This window comes from Eschrichtius robustus, chromosome 13, assembly GCF_028021215.1.
Source record: "Eschrichtius robustus isolate mEscRob2 chromosome 13, mEscRob2.pri, whole genome shotgun sequence".
In the NCBI taxonomy this organism is placed as follows: domain Eukaryota; kingdom Metazoa; phylum Chordata; class Mammalia; order Artiodactyla; family Eschrichtiidae; genus Eschrichtius; species Eschrichtius robustus.
In genome coordinates, this window is record NC_090836.1 from 44,704,358 (window position 1) to 44,721,686 (window position 17,329).

The following is a 17,329-nucleotide window of genomic DNA, read 5'->3' on the forward strand; positions in this document are numbered from 1 at the left end:
CAACTCAAACCAGCCCCACAGCCCATTAACTCAACTCCAGGAAATTCCTATCCAGTACCAGATCCAGACACTGCAAAAGAAGTGAATGAGATTAGACCACAGAATAAATTTCCATGTCCACTGGGAAGCCTGGAACTTGAGTTAAATGAGAGGAAGACTTTAATAGAATTATCCTAGGGAACAGGAATGACAGTCCAGGTCCAAAGCAGGGCGATGTTTGGGTTGACTGGAGCGGCTTAGGCGTGGGGTTGGGAGGTTGAACTTGACCTGAAGGTCCTCAGCTGTGAGTCCTTTGGGGGAGACTAGGTGGCACTCGAGAAGTCTCCCGTGGCAGAGGACCAGAGGAGTGCGTCCAGCGACTTGGGACATAAGTGATACCAGATGCCTTCGTTTGAAGCCCCGGTGGGTAGGTGGCGCTAGCCCCACTAGGCCAGGCCGCAGGTGGCCCCTGATTTCGGGGTCAGGTCCACTCCCAAATGCATTCCTGTGGAGGGGCCGGACTGAGAGAGGCCGAGGCAGTCCTCTGCACCCTTGTTTCTAGTGCCTTCTGGACCTGTGTCCACCTTTTCTTCTGCGTCTGTTTGGCTCGTAAGTTTTTTTGCCTGTGTCCCTCTGGGTCAGTCTCTTCCGGACTCTTTGAGATTTTCCTGTCCCTGTGTTCTCCGTGTCCACCTCTCTCAAAATCTCTCCCCGCATTTCTGTCTCTTCCGGTCTCCGAGGGTCTCTGCCAGTCCCCGCATGCCTCCTTCCCAGCTCCTGGGCGCGTGGGTTCGCCAGAGAAGGTGGGGAGAAGAGGGAGAAGGAGAAGGACGAGGGGCGGGGAGCGGGCGGCACGTGGGGATTGGAGCCCGGGAAGGAGGGAGAGAGGGAGGGAGAGGAGCCCGCGGGAGGGAGGAGAGGGCGGTGCAGGGAGCGGCGGGGGCGAGCGCAGCGCGCCCGCCCCGTCTCCTCCGCCTCCTCCGCGTCCGCTCGGCGCGGGCCCGGGCGAGATGGGCTGGCCCGGGGGCTCCCCCTGCTGCTGCCCCGCCCCGCCGCGCCCCCGCCCCGCCGGGCGCCCCCCGCAGGTGAGTGGCCGCGCTGCGCCGGGCGGGAGGGCGGCGGCCTGTGCGTCACGGCCCGGCGGACAGTGCCGGGGGCGGTCGCCAGGGGGCGCGGGACCACCGGGGGGGCGAGTGGGCTCGGGGAGCGGGGCCGGCGCGCTGGGCCGGGGGCCGGGAGCCACGGGGCCGGGGGCGGCAGCGGGCGGGGCCCGGAGGCCGGAAAGGTGACCAGGGGGCGGGGCCGGCCCGCGGTCACTCCCCAGCCCGGCAGTCTCGCCTTCGCGGGTCCCGGGCGCACACGCCGCCGCTCCGTCCCGCCACGCACGCGCTCGCGCCGCCCCCGCAGGCCGGGGACCTGGGCGGGAACTGGCCGGGGAGAGTGCGAGTCAGGGTTTTGCTATTTTACTTCACATCTGGGGAAACCGAGGCAGATTCGGCTTCCACCGTCAATTCTCCAGGTCACCCTGGGCACACTCGCACACCCCGCTTTCCCTCCCTGTCTCCTTCCCTGGGCCTCACCCCTCCTCGCGGCTGGGCTCCCAGCCGCTCATCCAACCACAGCTATTTCCAGGAAGGGGGAGTGTTGGGTGGAGGGGTTTCTCCAAACAAACCCAGGGCTTGGGAGTAAGAGGGGGCCAGGCTCGGGGAGAGACTGACGGGCTCTGGAAAGTTCCAGGCAGGAGGAGGGTGAGGGTCCCAGGGGTCTGGCCTGGCCTTCCCAGGCCTGCCCCAGCGAGCTGCTTCTCCTCTCAGCGCTGCCTGAAGGCTCAGCGCTCTCCCATCCCATCTCACTTCAGAAGTGCTCCACAGGTGGGGAGGGACTCAAGGCCATGCTTCCCTGGCCACCCAACACGGGGGCTAGTGAGCCACCCACGAGGACAAGAGCGAGGGTCAGAGAAGGTTTGGGGACCTGTTGCCAGGTGAGGGGACTTTCAGCCTCTCGGGAGGCAGCAGGAGTAGAGAGAAGCCTGCTGGAGGGGTCCTGGTCAGGGTAACTGTAATAGGAGGGGAGAAGGGCCATGCTACCACTACCACAGCACCTCTCCTGCTCCCAGCAGGGCTGGGGACTGGACCAGGCCAGGCCCGGTTGCCCACACTGGCCAGGGGCCTGGAATGTCCTGGGACCCAGCCAGGGCTGGTGGGGTGGGAGTGTGTTGCAGAGCCAGTGCCCCTCTCCAGTTACAGGCTAGGCCTCCCTCTGGCTAAGGTACCCTGGGGGCAGACTTCCTGACCTGGAAGGAGGAGTAGAGCTTCAAGGGAGAAGCCTCAGGGTAGACCCAGTCCAGGCAGCCCAAGGAAGTGTCCTGAGTGGGCTCATCCCAGCAGCGGCAGGGTTAGACCAACCCAGATGGGCTCGAGGGAGGGAGAGGAAAGGTTAAGGACCTGGTGGGAGAAGCCAGAGCTGGGGGAGCTTCCAGAGCCCTGGGACATTCAGTAAATACGCTGCAAATGGGGGCGGGCCACGCACATTTGCACATTCTTTCAAGCCACTGGACTGTTCCACTGGACTGCTCTGGGGAGCTGCTGTCCAAGGCTTGGGGCTGAGGACCCCCAGGCTATTAACCCCTTATACTTTCCGAAGATTACTCCCCCCCCATCCTTTCCAAGGCCCCAATCCACCTCCTTCCCTTAACTTCCGGGACAGGAAGCTGGCCGCATTCCCAGGAGGGAGGCAGGAGGCCCGCGGAGGGGTGTGGAGTATGTGTTGGGAGGGGGGCCTCCTGTCCAGTCCTCGGGCCCTGGGACAGCTGCTGAGGAAGGAGAGCGGAGCTGGGAGAGCCATGAAGGTAGCGTTCAGGCTCGGGGGGCGGGAGGGGGGGAGCCCAGACCTAGAGCCTGGGGTGGCAAGGCTCAAAAGAGCTAGGAACCTGAGAGAAACAAGCCAGAGAATAGGTGAGTAGGGAACTGTGTCAGGAGCAGAGCAGCTGGGGAGCTCTCAGGAGAAGGGCCCCAAATGCCTCGGGCTGGGGCAGGAGAATGGCTCACTCCTGTGCGCAGAGCAGACTCTGGCTGGAATTTGACCTTCCAGTGTAGATGGTGGGGGCAGGGGGCCAGTGCACGTTCTCCTTTTCCTATTTCTTCACAACTGGTGAAACTGAGGCAGGAAGCTGGCCCTCAGTCCCATTTTCCCTGACCCTCAGGATGCACTTCACTCCTGAGCTGGCTGGGGTCGCAATTCCCAGCTCCCACTCCCCCCACCAGAAGTCCCCAGAGAGCCTGAGAGTTCAGGCCGGGAGGCTGGCCTGGCTGGGACGCGGTGTTCCCCGCTGGCCCTTGAGCCCTGCCCTGAGACCTAAATTCCCACCCCGCCCCTGCCCCGCCCCACTGGGGGCTGGATCTCAGGATCCCACAGATCCCTGGATAGGGCAGATCCCTGGGCATGGGGCAGCTCCAGAGCAGGGTGGGTTGGGGGCAAAAGATCCTGGGCTGACACTCCCAGCAGGGTAGATCCTGGGAATCTGATCTCCTGGCCTCCCCCACTTCCTCCCCCCCCACCACCCGCCCCCACTTCCTGGAGCAGCGACCTGCCCCCTTCCCGCCTGCACTCCCCTCCACTTCCAGGGCTGGGCTTCTCCTCACACCAGCCAGACAGCCTACTCTCCACCCAGGGGAAGTGGCTGCCTCCGCCAGGCCGCTTCCAGGAAGCCCCGGGCCAGGCCCCAGCATTGTTCGGGCCCCACGGCCGGCACCCCAGGCAGCCGGACACCATGAAGTCCAGCGGCCCAGTGGAGAGGCTGCTCAGAGCCCTGGGGAGGAGGGACAGCAGCCGGGCCACCAACAGGGTAGGAGTGCCCATTGGCTGGGCAGAGGAGGGGCAGGGGTGGAGGTGTGGGCAGTGGGGGAGGGGGCCAGGACTCAGGCCAGACCCCCTTCCCAGTTTCGGCTTCCCCAGCCTTCTCCCCTTGTCCCGCATCCCCTCGCATCCCCTTGTTACTCTATCCCTTTGGAGTGGCCAGGGCTGGCTGTGACGTGAGCAGCAGACGTTCGGGTTAGAGCAAAACCTGGTGTCCCTTTCAGCTCGCCTGACACATTCCCTGCCCTAGCCCAGGCCAGCCCTGCACCCAGGCAGGTATACATCATTGTAGGACCTTCCTGGGTACTATTCTGGAACCCCAGAGAGGACATCCCTAAGCTGAGAAGTTTGAGGGAGATGGCATGGGGGTGGCGAAGGAAGGAAGGGAGGGAGGCAGCCAGGTCTCAGGAGTGCTTTAGACAAGGGGGGGTTGATTTGCTTTCCACTGATATCATCTGTGTGTGCCATTAATGCCAAAATGCACCCAGGTTTCCTAGTGGGTCTGGCAGAGTTGGTCCAGCCCAGAAGAGTTCAAGTTGGGTTTAATCCAGAAGCTTCAGGGACAGCCAAGAGACCAGAGGTGCTGCCTGCATCCCCAGGCTGAGGGGCCTGGAGGCCCCATCACTGCCTTTCCCCACATTTTCTCAGCCTCACCCCAAAAGAAGCATCTCAGGGCAACATGAGACAATACTATGGGGGAGGGAGGCAGGAACTTGAACGCCAGAGGAGGAGAAAAATAGGTAGAAGAGAGAAGAGGCAAGGAAGCAAATGGTCCCCAGAGGATGGGAGGGATGGGACAAGGTAGGCCTGGGCCATAGGGGACATCCCAGCCTCCTCGCTCACTGCACTCTGGGTGGGGAGGGGCCCAAGAGCATCTGCTCCACCCTCTCCCTCTCCAAAGCTGGAATCCCACTTGAACCTCCTCAAGTGACGGGGCGCTTACTACATCCCGGAGCAGTAAGGCAGCGAAATATTTCCAAGTCATGCCTCCATCTGCCTCTCCCTCTGAGCATTACCGCCCCCTCCTTACACAACTGCTGCCTGCCGCCTGGGTGCACAATGAGTAAACATGTTGTTCTGACAGTAGGGGGAGGAGGGCGTGTCCGCCGCCTGGAGGACTGGGACAGAGGGACCAGGGGAGCAGGCCTGGCTGAGGCCCTCCTGCCGGGTCAGTCTGGGCGCTGTGTGACTGACACCGTACATTCATGTCTGACCCCCTCCCTGCTCACTCTCTACCGAAGCCTCCAGCTGGGGAGGGCAAGATGGGAGGAGAAACAGGTTGCCTTCATAGCGGAGTCAGGGAGCGCTATCCCCCCACACCAGGACGGAAGCTCTAGGGCTTGGGTGGCAGTGACCGCAAGGGTATCACACACCAGGGCCACGTGAGGGGCCTAAGTGATCCCTTGGGGAGGAGCTGACCCAGCTAGGGTGACGCAAGGGGCCAGGTTCTACGCACTGTCTAGGACAAGCCCTACAACTGCCCGGAAACAGCTGAGGCCAAGTGCGTTCTACGAGTTTGAGGGCTTTATCGGGATGGAAGAAGAGAGAAACTGTGCAGTGCTCAGGCCCCGGCCCGGTCCTGGAGATGGGCCCGTGGGAACTGACACCTCTGTCTGTCTGTCCCTCCACCTAGCCTAGGAAAGCTGAGCCACATAGCTTCCGGGAGAAGGTTTTCCGGAAGAAACCACCAGTCTGTGCAGTGTGTAAGGTGACCATCGATGGGACAGGCGTCTCGTGCCGAGGTGAGGCGCCCTGCCCTATGCTGTGCCTCTGCGAGCGTCACCCAGCACCACTGGGCTGCACAACCCCAGCAGGCAGGCCCCAGAACAGAACCCGTACTGCGTGTGCTGCCCCTGGGCTGGGCCACGTGGGAGCCAAGAGGAACTGCGTCCCCTCCAAACAGCCCTTGCTCCCCCAGCACCCCAGGAGACCCAGTACTCTAAATCACCTTCCCACCTCACCTGAGACTGGAGGCTTTCCTCCCTTGCTTCCTCTTCACCCGCACCCACCCTAGAACATTACCCCTGGCTCCCTCCTTCCCTGGCCTGGGCAGTAGTGCACCACTGCCATGCGCTTCCCTTGAACTCTGCCCCTGCTCCCCCACTCCAGCCAGCTCAGTACAGCCGGAGTCCTGGAAGTCCCAAGGTCTAGTTCCAGGGCCTGGGGAGATGGGAGAGGGCCACCCCTTCCACTGCCCCAGTGGGCCCCTGCTAACCCCTCTCCTCCCCTCCATCCCCTCTAGTGTGCAAGGTGGCCACACACAGAAAATGTGAAGCAAAGGTGGGTACCTGCTGTGGGGAGGGGGACTGGGGTCCCTTCCTCCTGTGAAACAGGCTTCTCCAACCACACTGGCATCAACCCTCCACCCTTCTCATCATTGGGGAACCCCTGCTGGGTGGGAGAGGGTACTGTACTGGGCCCTTTAAGAACCACCCTACTCCACCCCCTGGAGGGCTGGCCCAGGCAGCGCAGACAGCGCCTTTGGCGTTTGTCTTGGTGCCTTGCCCAGGCTGCAGCTGGCGAGTGGATGGGGGGGTGGGGAAGAGGAGGAGAATGAGGAGGAGGAAGGGTGGGGTGGGTGGGTGTCAGAGCAGGATTTCGGAGACTGGCAGCCGGATGGGCTGTGCCTTCCTTCTGGGGAAGGGTCCTCAGGATGCCTGAGTGGGTCTTGTCCTGGGCCCTGGAAAGGCTGGGCAGAAGGTGCAAGGTGTAGATAGCACCCACTGTCCACTGGGAACCTGAGACAGCCGCATCTCTGGGGAGGTGCCCTGGTCCTCCTCCTGCAGTGTGAGGGGTCCTAGGGCCTTGGAGCTGGCTTTGGGGAGCTGTGTGCCCGGGGGCGGGGTCTCCCAGTGAAAGAGGCCAGTGTCCGTCCCTGGCCGTGGCCTGCCTGCATGGCTCTATATATAACTCCTGCCCTGCAGCTGGATGAATGGGGGTCTGTGTGGGCAGGGGGCTGGAAGCCAAGAGTAACAAGTGGGGGGCCCAGGGGTGGGGGACCGAGAGGCCAGAGGGGAGGCTCCCTTAAATAGAGGAACCTCAGTTGCAGCCTGTGCCCATCTGCTGACAGCCCCTCCACCTTCTTGCTGAAGCTGAGGGGTGGCCCCATCCTTAAGCCCGGGAAAGCCCATTTCACCAGCAACTCAGCTCCTCTCTCCCGTCTCCTTCCAGGTGACTTCGTCCTGTCAGGCCGTGCCTCCCACGGAGCTGGTGAGTATGCTCTGGGATGGGGTGACCGAGGCAAGGAACCTGGCTGCGGCGGTGTCCAGAGATCTGGTGGCCACAGAGAGGGCCCCCAGGAGGTTACCTTGAATGGACTGCTGTGGATAGTGGTCATCCTGAGGCAGTGGGAAAAAATTTGAGCCCTCTGCTCTCGTCCTCTTGGGCCTGCTGGGGGCTAGGACACCCCCCCGCCCAGTACATCCCTCACAGGGACACCGGCTGGTCCTTGCCCCTTCCCTAACCACTCCCTTTTCCTCCCCCATCTCCCTCTAGCGGAGAAACACGGCCCCTGTGAGGCGCATAGAGCACCTGGTAAGGTGATGCTGGAGGAGGGGGGCGGAAGCAGGTAGCTCTGGGACTAAGGACCTAGGTTTCTTCTGAGGCAAAAGTTCATGGAACTCTGGAGTGGGGAGCCCAGAGTGAGGGGCACAAAAGACGTGTGCAAAGTCTCATCTCATCCACCAGGGATCCACCAAGTCTCTGAACTACTCAAAGCAACGCAGCACTCTGCCCCGGTAAGTGAGGGCGCGGGGTGTGGTCCCATATGAGCCCCTTCCGCTGGCCCCACACCTCAGCCCAGAGCAGGGTCCCCCAACAAAGCTCTCCAGGCCAGCCCCGCCCCCCAGCTGGTCCCACCCACTCTCAGGACCCAGGAGACCTCACCTGTAGTCAGCCAAACACCCTTCCTTAACACCAGCCTCCGGTGCCCGCCCCACCCCCACTCTCCGCCCTGTTCCTAACACAGGCTTCGCCTCCTCCCCAGGAGCTTCAGCCTGGATCCTCTCATGGAGCGCCGCTGGGACTTGGACCTCACCTACGTGACGGAGCGGATCCTGGCCGCCGCCTTCCCCGCGCGGCCCGACGAGCAGCGACACCGGGGCCACCTGCGCGAGCTGGCTCACGTGCTGCAATCCAAGCACCGCGACAAGTACCTGGTGAGGGGCGGGACCTGCCTCAGTCAGCCAACGAGAGGGCTGGGAGGTCCGGATGGGCCAGGCCCCTCCCTGACGTCACGCCGCGGAGGCGGAGCCCCCGAGTGGGCGGGGCCCGGGCGCAAACCTGGAACGCCGACTGGGCTGTACGAGCTAGGCTGGGCCTTAGCGACCTACTCATTTTGGAGAAAGACCCGTCCTTAGGGTCACAGCGGGTGATACCACCCCCAAGCATCACCGCGCCTCGCTGCGTGGGGTCACTTCGCCTAACGCCCCCACTTTACTTGCAGCTTTTCAACCTTTCAGAGAAAAGACATGACCTGACCCGCCTAAACCCCAAGGTAGGAGGGAATTAAAGCCATCACCCCCTGCCTCCTCTGTATTAATAGTAGCAATTGCCACCTACTTCACTCTGAAGCACTTTCCCATATGACACGTCACTTGGGACACCCCAAAGCATGGTGCAGCAGGTATCAACCCATTGTCCAGGTGAGGGAAGTGTTGAAGCTGTCATGGACACAGCCAGCAGGCCCCTGACTTTGTCTCCAGGCCCCTACAGCCTGTCCCTCTTCCACCCTCACCCACCTCTTCTTTGGTGGCCACCAGCCCCAGTCCCACTCCTGCACCCCTCAGGTCCAGGACTTTGGCTGGCCTGAGCTGCACGCGCCCCCGCTGGATAAGCTGTGCTCCATCTGCAAAGCCATGGAGACGTGGCTCAGTGCCGACCCGCAGCACGTGGTCGTACTGTACTGCAAGGTGAGCTGGGAGCGCGGGTTCGCAGGGCTGGGGTGCCCTCAGCCAGGGACCCCAGTAAGCCCTGCATCCCTGTCTCTTTGTCCCTAGGGGAGCAAGGGCAAGCTCGGGGTCATCGTCTCTGCCTACATGCACTACAGCAAAATCTCTGCAGGGTAAGGCTCCCCAGCCCCGAGTGCCCCCTTCCCCAGTGACCCTTCCTCCAGCTGGCCCTTGACGAGCCCATCTCCTCTGAAGCCCACCTCGGTGTTCAGAAGAGCCATTTACTATAAACTTGACCTTTCCACCTCCTTTTTCTCACTTGTACTTCACCACAGTTTTCCTAGGGCTGCTGTAACTAAGTGCCACAAACTAAGTGGCTTAAGACAACAGAAACTTGTTGTCTCAGTTCTGGGAGCTACAAGTCTAAAATCTGAGGTGTCAGCAGGACCACACTCCCACTGAGACTCTGGGTAGAGACCTTCCTGGCCTCTTCCTAGCCTCTTCCTAGCTCTTGGTGGTGGCAGACAATCCTTGGTGTTCCTTGGCTTGCAGATGCATCACTCCAATCTCTGCCTTTGTTGTCACATAGCCTTCTTCCTGTGTGTCTGTGTGTCTGTGTCTCTTCTTCTCTTCTTCTAAGGACACCAATCATATTGGATTAAGGGCTCATCCTACTCCAGTATAACATCATAACTAATTACATCTGCAACGACCCTATTTCCAAATAAGGTCACATTCTGAGGTACATATCTTTTGCGGGGACACAATTCAACCCATAACATGGTCTTATTGTCCCATTTTACAGAGGAAGAATCTAAAACTCAGGGAACAATTGGCCGAGGTCCAACAACTAGTAAAGTGACTGTGGGGTTTCTAGTTCTCTTCACCGCCACCCTGGGCCTCCTCTAGACTTGGGGGAAATCGCACCTCTCTTCCCTCCCTTGGGGCTTAGGGATGGGAGACCAGGTTGGAGACCAGCCCCTAAGCCCCCACACTGGTCCCACTCTCCCCAGGGCGGACCAGGCGCTGGCTACCCTTACCATGCGGAAGTTCTGTGAGGACAAGGTGGCCTCAGAGCTGCAGCCGTCCCAGCGCCGGTGAGCAGCCTAGGTGGGGATGGGCCAGAGGAGCAGTTCCCTCCGTGGCTACGAAGGCCGAGGTTCTCTCATTCATGCAGCACACCTGCATGGAGCACAGATGCATCTGTGTGCCTGGGATTGTGCCAAGTGCTGAGAATGCGGAACAAGCACAGGGTCCCTGCTCTCGTGGGGCTTATTTACATGCTAGTGGGGTAGACGGCAATAAACCTGTGAATAAAGAGACAAGGTCGTTTTGGATGATGACAGGTGCTATCTATACAAAAAACAAAGCTGAGTCTCGTGATGAACGGAGACTCACAGGACAGTCAGGGCCCTCCGCTATATAACGTGAGGCAGAGATCTGGGGGAAGAGCATTCTAGACAGAGGGAACAGCAAGAACAAAACCTCAGAGGCAGCAAGAAGGATGGAGGTTAGATGCAAGGAAGAAATCTCTGTTGAGCTGGAAGATGGGCGGGAAGCGCCGAGGAGAAGGTGGCTGGGGCGGTGTTCGTAGTTGAGATGACACCAGGGCGTCTCCAGAGGAAGGGGCTTACGTCCTCCTTGACATTCCCCCACAAGGTATATCAGCTACTTCAGTGGTCTGCTGTCCGGCTCCATCAGAATGAACAGCAGCCCTCTCTTCCTGCACTACGTGCTCGTGCCCATGCTGCCAGCCTTTGAACCTGGCACAGGTGAGTCTGCCTGGAATGTACTCCAGGGAGCGGGCTGTCCCCCACCCCCTCCACTCAGCACCCCTCACGTGTCTTCTCCTTCGTGCCCCTCCAGGTTTCCAGCCCTTCCTCAAGATCTACCAGTCCATGCAGCTTGTCTACACATCTGGAATCTAGTGAGTGCTCTGTTCCCCGGCCCCTGCTTCCCTGCTCCCTGGGTCCCTGTTTCTCCAGCCTCCCCAGATAGCTGGGCCTCCAGCTCCAGCCACTGCACCCACAAACTAATAGCATCACAGAATCCGTTTTATAGATGCGGAAGCTGATGCTTAAAGGGCTCTCACTAAGGCAGTGCTCAGTCTCCAATCTCCCAGCTCCCTCCTGACTCTTCACAGCCACCCGTGCACCCAAGTGCCCCTGATTCACCTCTGCCCTCTCTCTTCCCCAGTCATGTTGCAGGCCCTGGTCCCCAGCAGCTTTGCATCAGCCTGGAGCCAGCTCTCCTCCTGAAAGGCGATGTCATGGTGAGGGGGCCTTAGCGACAGGGAGAGGCCTGGGGGTGGGGTGAGGGGTGGTGGTGTAAGCTGCCAGCTGCACAGTCTCTGGTGAGCCATCGATTCGAGGCCGATGGGAGGGCAAAGAGGGCATCCTCCTGATGGGGAGGAGGTCACCTTGGGGTTCAGGCAAGGCAGAGCCGTGGCCAGATAGTCCCCAGGGTGGAAGCACTGAGAAGACGTGAGTGGACACGAGGGCCTGAACGCCGGTCTCCCTCCCCTCACCCAGGTGACGTGCTATCACAGGGGGAGCCGGGGGACTGACCGGACCCTCGTGTTCCGAGTCCAGTTCCACACGTGTACCATCCATGGACCACGGCTCACCTTCCCCAAGGACCAGCTGGACGAGGCCTGGACCGGTGAGTTGGAGACAAGTGGCGTTGGGGCTGGAGCCCAGGTGAAGGCGGGCGGGCGGGTGGGTGCCGGGCTCCTCACGGTCCACTCCCTGCAGACGAGAGGTTCCCCTTCCAAGCCTCGGTGGAGTTCGTCTTCTCCTCCAGCCCAGAGAAGATCAAAGGTGAGAGCCAGGCCTGGCCCCGGCGGGGGGCGGGGGGGGTCATCCCTCCCTGCTCCTCACCCCCGGGTGCCCTTCCGTAGGCAGCACCCCACGGAACGAGCCCTCGGTGTCTGTTGACTACAACACGGCAGAGCCTGCTGTGCGCTGGGACTCCTACGAGAACTTCAACCTGCACCACGAGGACAGTGTGGACGGTGTGTGGGGCGTGGGGTGGCAGGAGGTGGAGTTTTGGGGGGCACACTCTTCCCTCCCCAGGCAGACACCCCTCCCAAGAGACACCCCCTGAGCTGGAGTCTCCTGCGCTGTCCCCTGTTAACACACACGCTTTCTCTCTCTCCCCCTTATGCCTGCTTGCCCTCCCTCCCGGATCCAGACTCCGTCACCCATACCCGGGGACCCCTGGATGGCAGTCCTTACGCCCAGGTGCAGCGGGCCCCCCGCCAGACCCCGCCGGCGCCCTCTCCGGAGCCGCCCCCGCCCCCGCTGCTCTCTGTCAGCAGCGATTCTGGCCATTCATCCACGCTGACCACCGAGCCAGCCGCTGAGTCCCCTGGCCGGCCACCCCCGACAGCTGCCGAGCGACAGGAGCTGGAGCGCCTCCTGGGGGGCTGTGGAGTGGCCGCTGGGGGCCGGGGAGCTGGGCGTGAGACGGCCATCCTCGATGATGAAGAGCAGCCCCCGGCGGGTGGAGGCCCCCGCCTTGGAATGTATTCGGGACACAGGCCTGGCCTCAGCCGCCACTGCTCCTGCCGCCAGGGCTACCGGGAGCCCTGCGGGGTCCCCAATGGGGGCTACTACCGGCCAGAGGGGACCCTGGAGAGGAGGCGGCTGGCCTACGGGGCCTACGAGGGGCCCCCACAGGGCTATGCTGAGGCCTCCGTGGAGAAGAGGCGCCTCTGCCGATCGCTGTCCGAGGGGCCGTACCCCTACCCGCCTGAGCTGGGGAAACCGGCCAACGGGGACTTTGGCTACCGCGCCCCAGGCTACCGGGAGGTGGTGATCCTAGAGGACCCTGGGCTGCCTGCCCTGTGCTCATGCCCCGCCTGTGAGGAGAAGCTAGCGCTGCCCACGGCAGCCCTCTATGGGCTGCGCCTGGAGAGGGAGGCTGGAGAGGGGTGGGCGAATGAGGCTGGCAAGCCCCTCCTGCACCCGGTGCGACCTGGGCACCCGCTGCCCCTGCTGGTGCCTGCCTGCGGGCACCACCATGCCCCAGTGCCTGACTACAGCTGCCTGAAGCCACCCAAGGCAGGCGAGGAAGGGCATGAGGGCTGCTCCTACGCCATGTGCCCCGAAGGCAGGTATGGGCATCCAGGGTACCCTGCCCTGGTGACATACGGCTATGGAGGAGCGGTTCCCAGTTACTGCCCAGCATATGGCCGGGCGCCTCACAGCTGCGGGTCTCCAGGCGAGGGCAGAAGGTATCCCAGCTCTGGTGCCCACTCCCCCCGGGCTGGCTCCATTTCCCCCGGCAGCCCGCCCTACCCCCAATCCAGGAACCTCAGCTACGAGATCCCTGCAGAGGAGGGAGGGGACAGGTATCCGCTGCCCGGGCACCTGGCCCCAGCAGGACCCTTGGCATCTGCAGGTGAGGGCACTGGGATGGGGAGTGCCCAGGGCAGAGGAGGGCTCTGGAAGATGGTGGGGGAAGGCACAGAGTGAGAAAGAGCTAAGCCAGACAGAAGGGGCTCTTCCTGGCTCACAACCTCTCCTCTCACCTTCCCTGCAGAGTCGCTGGAGCCAGTGTCCTGGAGGGAGGGCCCCAGCGGGCACAGCACCCTGCCTCGGTCTCCCCGAGATGCCCAGTGCAGTGCCTCTTCTGAGCTGTCCGGTCCCTCCACGCCCCTGCACACCAGCAGCCCAGTCCAGGGCAAGGAGAGGTACCCAGAGGGGCTGGGCAGCTCAGGCGCCTCCTTGTCCGGGCAGACCCTGAAGCCTGGGATGGGGGCAGCTCTCACGGGGTTCTGCGGCTCTACTAACCACCCGCCCTCCCACCCCGCAGCGCCCGACGGCAGGACACTAGGTCCCCCACCTTGGCGCCCACTCAGAGACTGAGTCCCGGAGAGGCCTTGCCACCTGCTTCCCAGGGAGGGGCTGAGAAATCTCCAGAGCTGCCAGCAAGAAGTGGGCCTGAGCCTGCGGCCCCTGGTCCCTTCTCCCCAGCCTCCCCGCCCAGCTCACCCAACGACTGGCCTCAGGAGAGGAGCCCAGGGGGCCGTTCGGACAGCGCCAGTCCGAGGGGCCCTGTACCCACCACCCTGCCCGGCCTCCGCCACGCCCCCTGGCAGGGCCTTCGAGACTCCCCGGACAGCCCAGATGGGTCCCCCCTCACCCCTGTGCCTACTCAGATGCCCTGGCTTGTGGCCAGCCCAGAGCCACCTCAGAGCTCACCCGTACCTGCCTTCCCTCTGGCTGCATCTTATGACATCAATGGCCCCACCCAGCCCCCACTTCCCGAGAAGCGCCACCTGCTGGGGCCTGGGCAACAGCCAGGACCCTGGGGCCCAGAGCAGGCATCACCACCAGCCAGAGGCATGAGTCACCATGTCACCTTTGCACCTCTGCTCCCGGATAATGCCCCCCAACCTCCAGGTATAAAGGCCTTCAGGTGGCTGGGGCCACCTCGGGAGAACCCTTTTTCCCAGGGAGGGGCATGGCATGGGGACTGGGGAGCCCTGAGGCCAAGCTCAGTCCCTCCCTGTCTTAGAGCCCCCTGTGCAAGAGAGCCAGAGCAACGTCAAGTTTGTCCAGGATACGTCCAGGTTCTGGTATAAGCCACACCTGTCCCGTGACCAAGGTGAGAAGCCAGCCTGCGCCGCCCCCCCCCCCACCCACCCACCGCCACCCAGGGCTCTGGCTCGGCTTTGGAGCCCGTCCTTCCAGTGGGTGCCTCTTCCCCGTCTCAGCGGGCCTCCTCTAGGCCGAGCTTCTCTCTAGCTGGTGATTCTGGGCTTCGGGCCCAAGGAGGTCTAACACTGTCAGCGCTCTGTGCGCTGACTCCCCAGTGGCATCCCGGGTGCTGTCGCCGCAGCTGTTAGGGCCAGAGGCCTGGGGAACTTGGGCAGCAGAGCGGAGGGGCTCCTTGGGGCTCAGTCGGCCGCTGTGAAGACTTCTCCCACCTCCTCCAGCCATTGCCCTGCTGAAGGACAAGGACCCTGGGACCTTCTTGATCAGGGACAGTCATTCATTCCAAGGAGCCTATGGGCTGGCTCTCAAGGTGGCTACGCCCCCACCCAGCGCCCAGCCCTGGAAAGGTACAGAATGGCCAAACGTGAGGGGAACGGGGAGTGGGGTGTCGGGAGGTACCAGAGGCAGGACAAGGCAGGGTGGACCATGTCGCTTCTTAGTGGGGAGAGGGAGCAAGTGACCTCTCCTGCTCGGGAAAGAATTCCAGCAGGCGAGAAGCAGAACCTGGAATCTGACGAAGCCTTCCTCTCCCCTCCCCTCCCCTCCGCTCAGGGGACCCCTTGGAACAGCTGGTCCGCCACTTTCTCATTGAGACTGGGCCCAAAGGGGTGAAGATCAAGGGCTGCCCCAGCGAGCCCTACTTTGGTGAGAAGCAGAGGCTGGGAAGGCTGCACTGGGCTGGTCCAGGGAGGCCAAGAGGCGTCAGGAGGGAGGAGGTAGACCACCAGTATCTCCGGGTGCCTCGAGAGCCCACTCGCCTCTCCCCTGCAGGCAGCCTGTCGGCCCTGGTCTCCCAGCACTCCATCTCCCCGCTGTCCCTGCCCTGCTGCCTGCGCATTCCCAGCAAAGGTGGGTGTCCGGTCATCTGTCCTCCCACCTCTCCCCACCCACTGCAGCCAAAGGCAGACTCCCCAGGCCCTGGCTTCCCGCCTGCCTGCCTTCCCTCGGGGACAGCAGAGGGTGCTCTCCAGCTCCCAGCACTGCCACTCCCCGCTGACCCCCGTTTCCCTCAGATCCTCTGGAGGAGGCCCCAGAGGCCCCAGTGCCCACCAACATGAGCACAGCGGCAGACCTCCTGCGTCAGGGCGCCGGTACGGGCCTCTCCCTCTTTCCTCCCCCTGGGCACCAAGGGGGCCATTGCTGATACATGGGGCACTGAAAGGCCTTGAGGTGGGTGGGTGGGCCCTGGCGGATGCGTCTAACCCATGAGGGCAGGGGGAGCCCTGCATCTGTAGGCACAGTGGGAGAGGGAGTCCTCAGTCTAGGCTCTGCGGGGAGGGGGCTTGTTAGAACGCAGATTCTCAGGCCTCTTTCCAGCACCTCTGACTGTGGATCTGGGGGAGTCACAGAACCTGCCTTTTTAACAGGTTACCTGTGTGACACGCATCCCCCGAGCAGCGCTAGCTGGGGAAAGTGTGAGAGCTGGTGGGGTGGGGGAACCGAGGGAAGATAGACCTGGGGGCAGGCAGAGCCACTGCTCCCTCCAACCCCCCGCCCCCCCAGCCTGCAGTGTGCTCTACCTGACCTCAGTGGAGACGGAGTCGCTGACAGGCCCCCAGGCAGTGGCGCGGGCCAGCTCCGCAGCTCTGAGCTGCAGCCCCCGCGCCACGCCAGCCATTGTCCACTTCAAGGTCTCAGCCCAGGGCATCACGCTGACAGACAACCAGAGGAAGTAAGTGTGCGTGCCAAGCCCCGGGGGGGCGCAGGCCCTGGTGCCCCGATTTCCGGGTGACTTTCCCCACCCTCCTCCTCACAGGCTCTTCTTTCGCCGCCATTATCCAGTGAACAGCATCACCTTCGCCAGCACTGACCCTCAGGACCGGAGGTGACCCTCTCCCTCCCAGCCCTTTCGCCCCACAGTCCCCAGCTCAGCTCTTCCGTTGGTAGCTATTCCCCGGGTGCATCCCTTCACAGTTCTTCTCCTTCTGCAGATGGACCAACCCGGACGGGACCACCTCCAAGTAAGCCTCCCTGGGAGTGCAGTCGCCCCTCCCTGGCATGGCATGGCATGGCATGGCACTGGCGTGGCATCGAGACACCTCCTTCCTCCCCAACCCTGGCGTGGCAGTCCCTGTGGAAGGGATGCTGAGCCCTCCCCACCCTGCCTTTGTACCCCCAGGATCTTTGGTTTCGTGGCCAAGAAGCCGGGAAGCCCCTGGGAGAACGTGTGTCACCTCTTTGCAGAGCTTGACCCAGATCAGCCTGCAGGCGCCATTGTCACCTTCATCACCAAAGTTCTGCTGGGCCAGAGAAAATGAAGGAAGGCCACAAGCTCCGAGCCCACGTCAACACTGCGCCCCTCTCCACCCCACAGCCCTCACTTCCCCTGGCCTGGACCCAGGAGACCCGGGATCCAGCCCCTCCCCTAGGAACGGGGAGCGGACACCGGCCTGGGACACTGCTCTCCTTCCCCGCCCCCAGCCTGCTAAGCGAAGTGGACGGGCCCATGAGATGACCTTGCATGTGAGCAGATGGCAGAGATGGGTGTGTGAAGGGTGAGGAGGCATCAGCAGTGGAGCCTGGAGGAGATGGGGATGGCCCTACCTGTGCGAGAACATCAGCGCTGGCGGAGACAGGCCCTGCTAGCTCCACCCAGCTGCAGGTCCCAGCATGGCAGGGAGAGGGGAGAGTGTGGGGAGCAAGGCACTCCCTCCTCTGCCTCCCCTCTGAGCAGAGAGATCAGAGTGGGATCACATGAAAAGGGGGCTAAAAAAGAGTCTATTTTTGTCTAATAATAAAGAGTTTCTATAACGTTTAGTCGGAGTTGGAGTCATGCCTTGTTTCCAGGAAGGTCAAAGCCTCAGGTCTCCCAGGGGCACACCTGTGCTTCTTGGGGCATCCCAGGCCCAAGCCAGGCCCATGGGACACACACGATCCCCCTCC

At 62.5% G+C, this 17,329-nt stretch overlaps 1 protein-coding gene across 9 annotated transcripts; it reads left to right on the forward strand.

Moving 5' to 3' along the window:
- The first annotated feature begins 542 nt into the window (after window positions 1–542).
- Window positions 543–17,203, forward strand: TNS2 (tensin 2). 9 transcript variants are annotated; one of them, XM_068559667.1, is made up of 30 exons: window positions 2,775–2,827; window positions 3,650–3,823; window positions 5,468–5,576; window positions 6,077–6,114; window positions 7,006–7,044; window positions 7,330–7,368; window positions 7,522–7,571; window positions 7,802–7,991; window positions 8,279–8,329; window positions 8,622–8,744; window positions 8,832–8,896; window positions 9,737–9,820; window positions 10,383–10,495; window positions 10,590–10,650; window positions 10,920–10,995; window positions 11,255–11,384; window positions 11,477–11,542; window positions 11,623–11,736; window positions 11,916–13,127; window positions 13,269–13,419; window positions 13,542–14,131; window positions 14,247–14,336; window positions 14,668–14,793; window positions 14,999–15,091; window positions 15,218–15,295; window positions 15,460–15,537; window positions 16,078–16,118; window positions 16,203–16,271; window positions 16,378–16,407; window positions 16,566–17,203. In XM_068559667.1, exons 1-28 carry the CDS (start codon window positions 2,822–2,824, stop codon window positions 16,254–16,256), a joined length of 4,041 nt encoding a protein of 1,346 aa, XP_068415768.1. In that variant the 5' UTR covers window positions 2,775–2,821; the 3' UTR covers window positions 16,257–16,271; window positions 16,378–16,407; window positions 16,566–17,203. The 9 variants fall into 9 exon arrangements, with proteins under 9 accessions (XP_068415770.1, XP_068415764.1, XP_068415766.1 ...); XM_068559660.1 differs by having other exon boundaries at window positions 2,777–2,827; window positions 15,950–16,118; XM_068559661.1 differs by having other exon boundaries at window positions 2,778–2,827; window positions 7,820–7,991; window positions 15,950–16,118.
- Window positions 17,204–17,329: the final 126 nt, after the last annotated feature.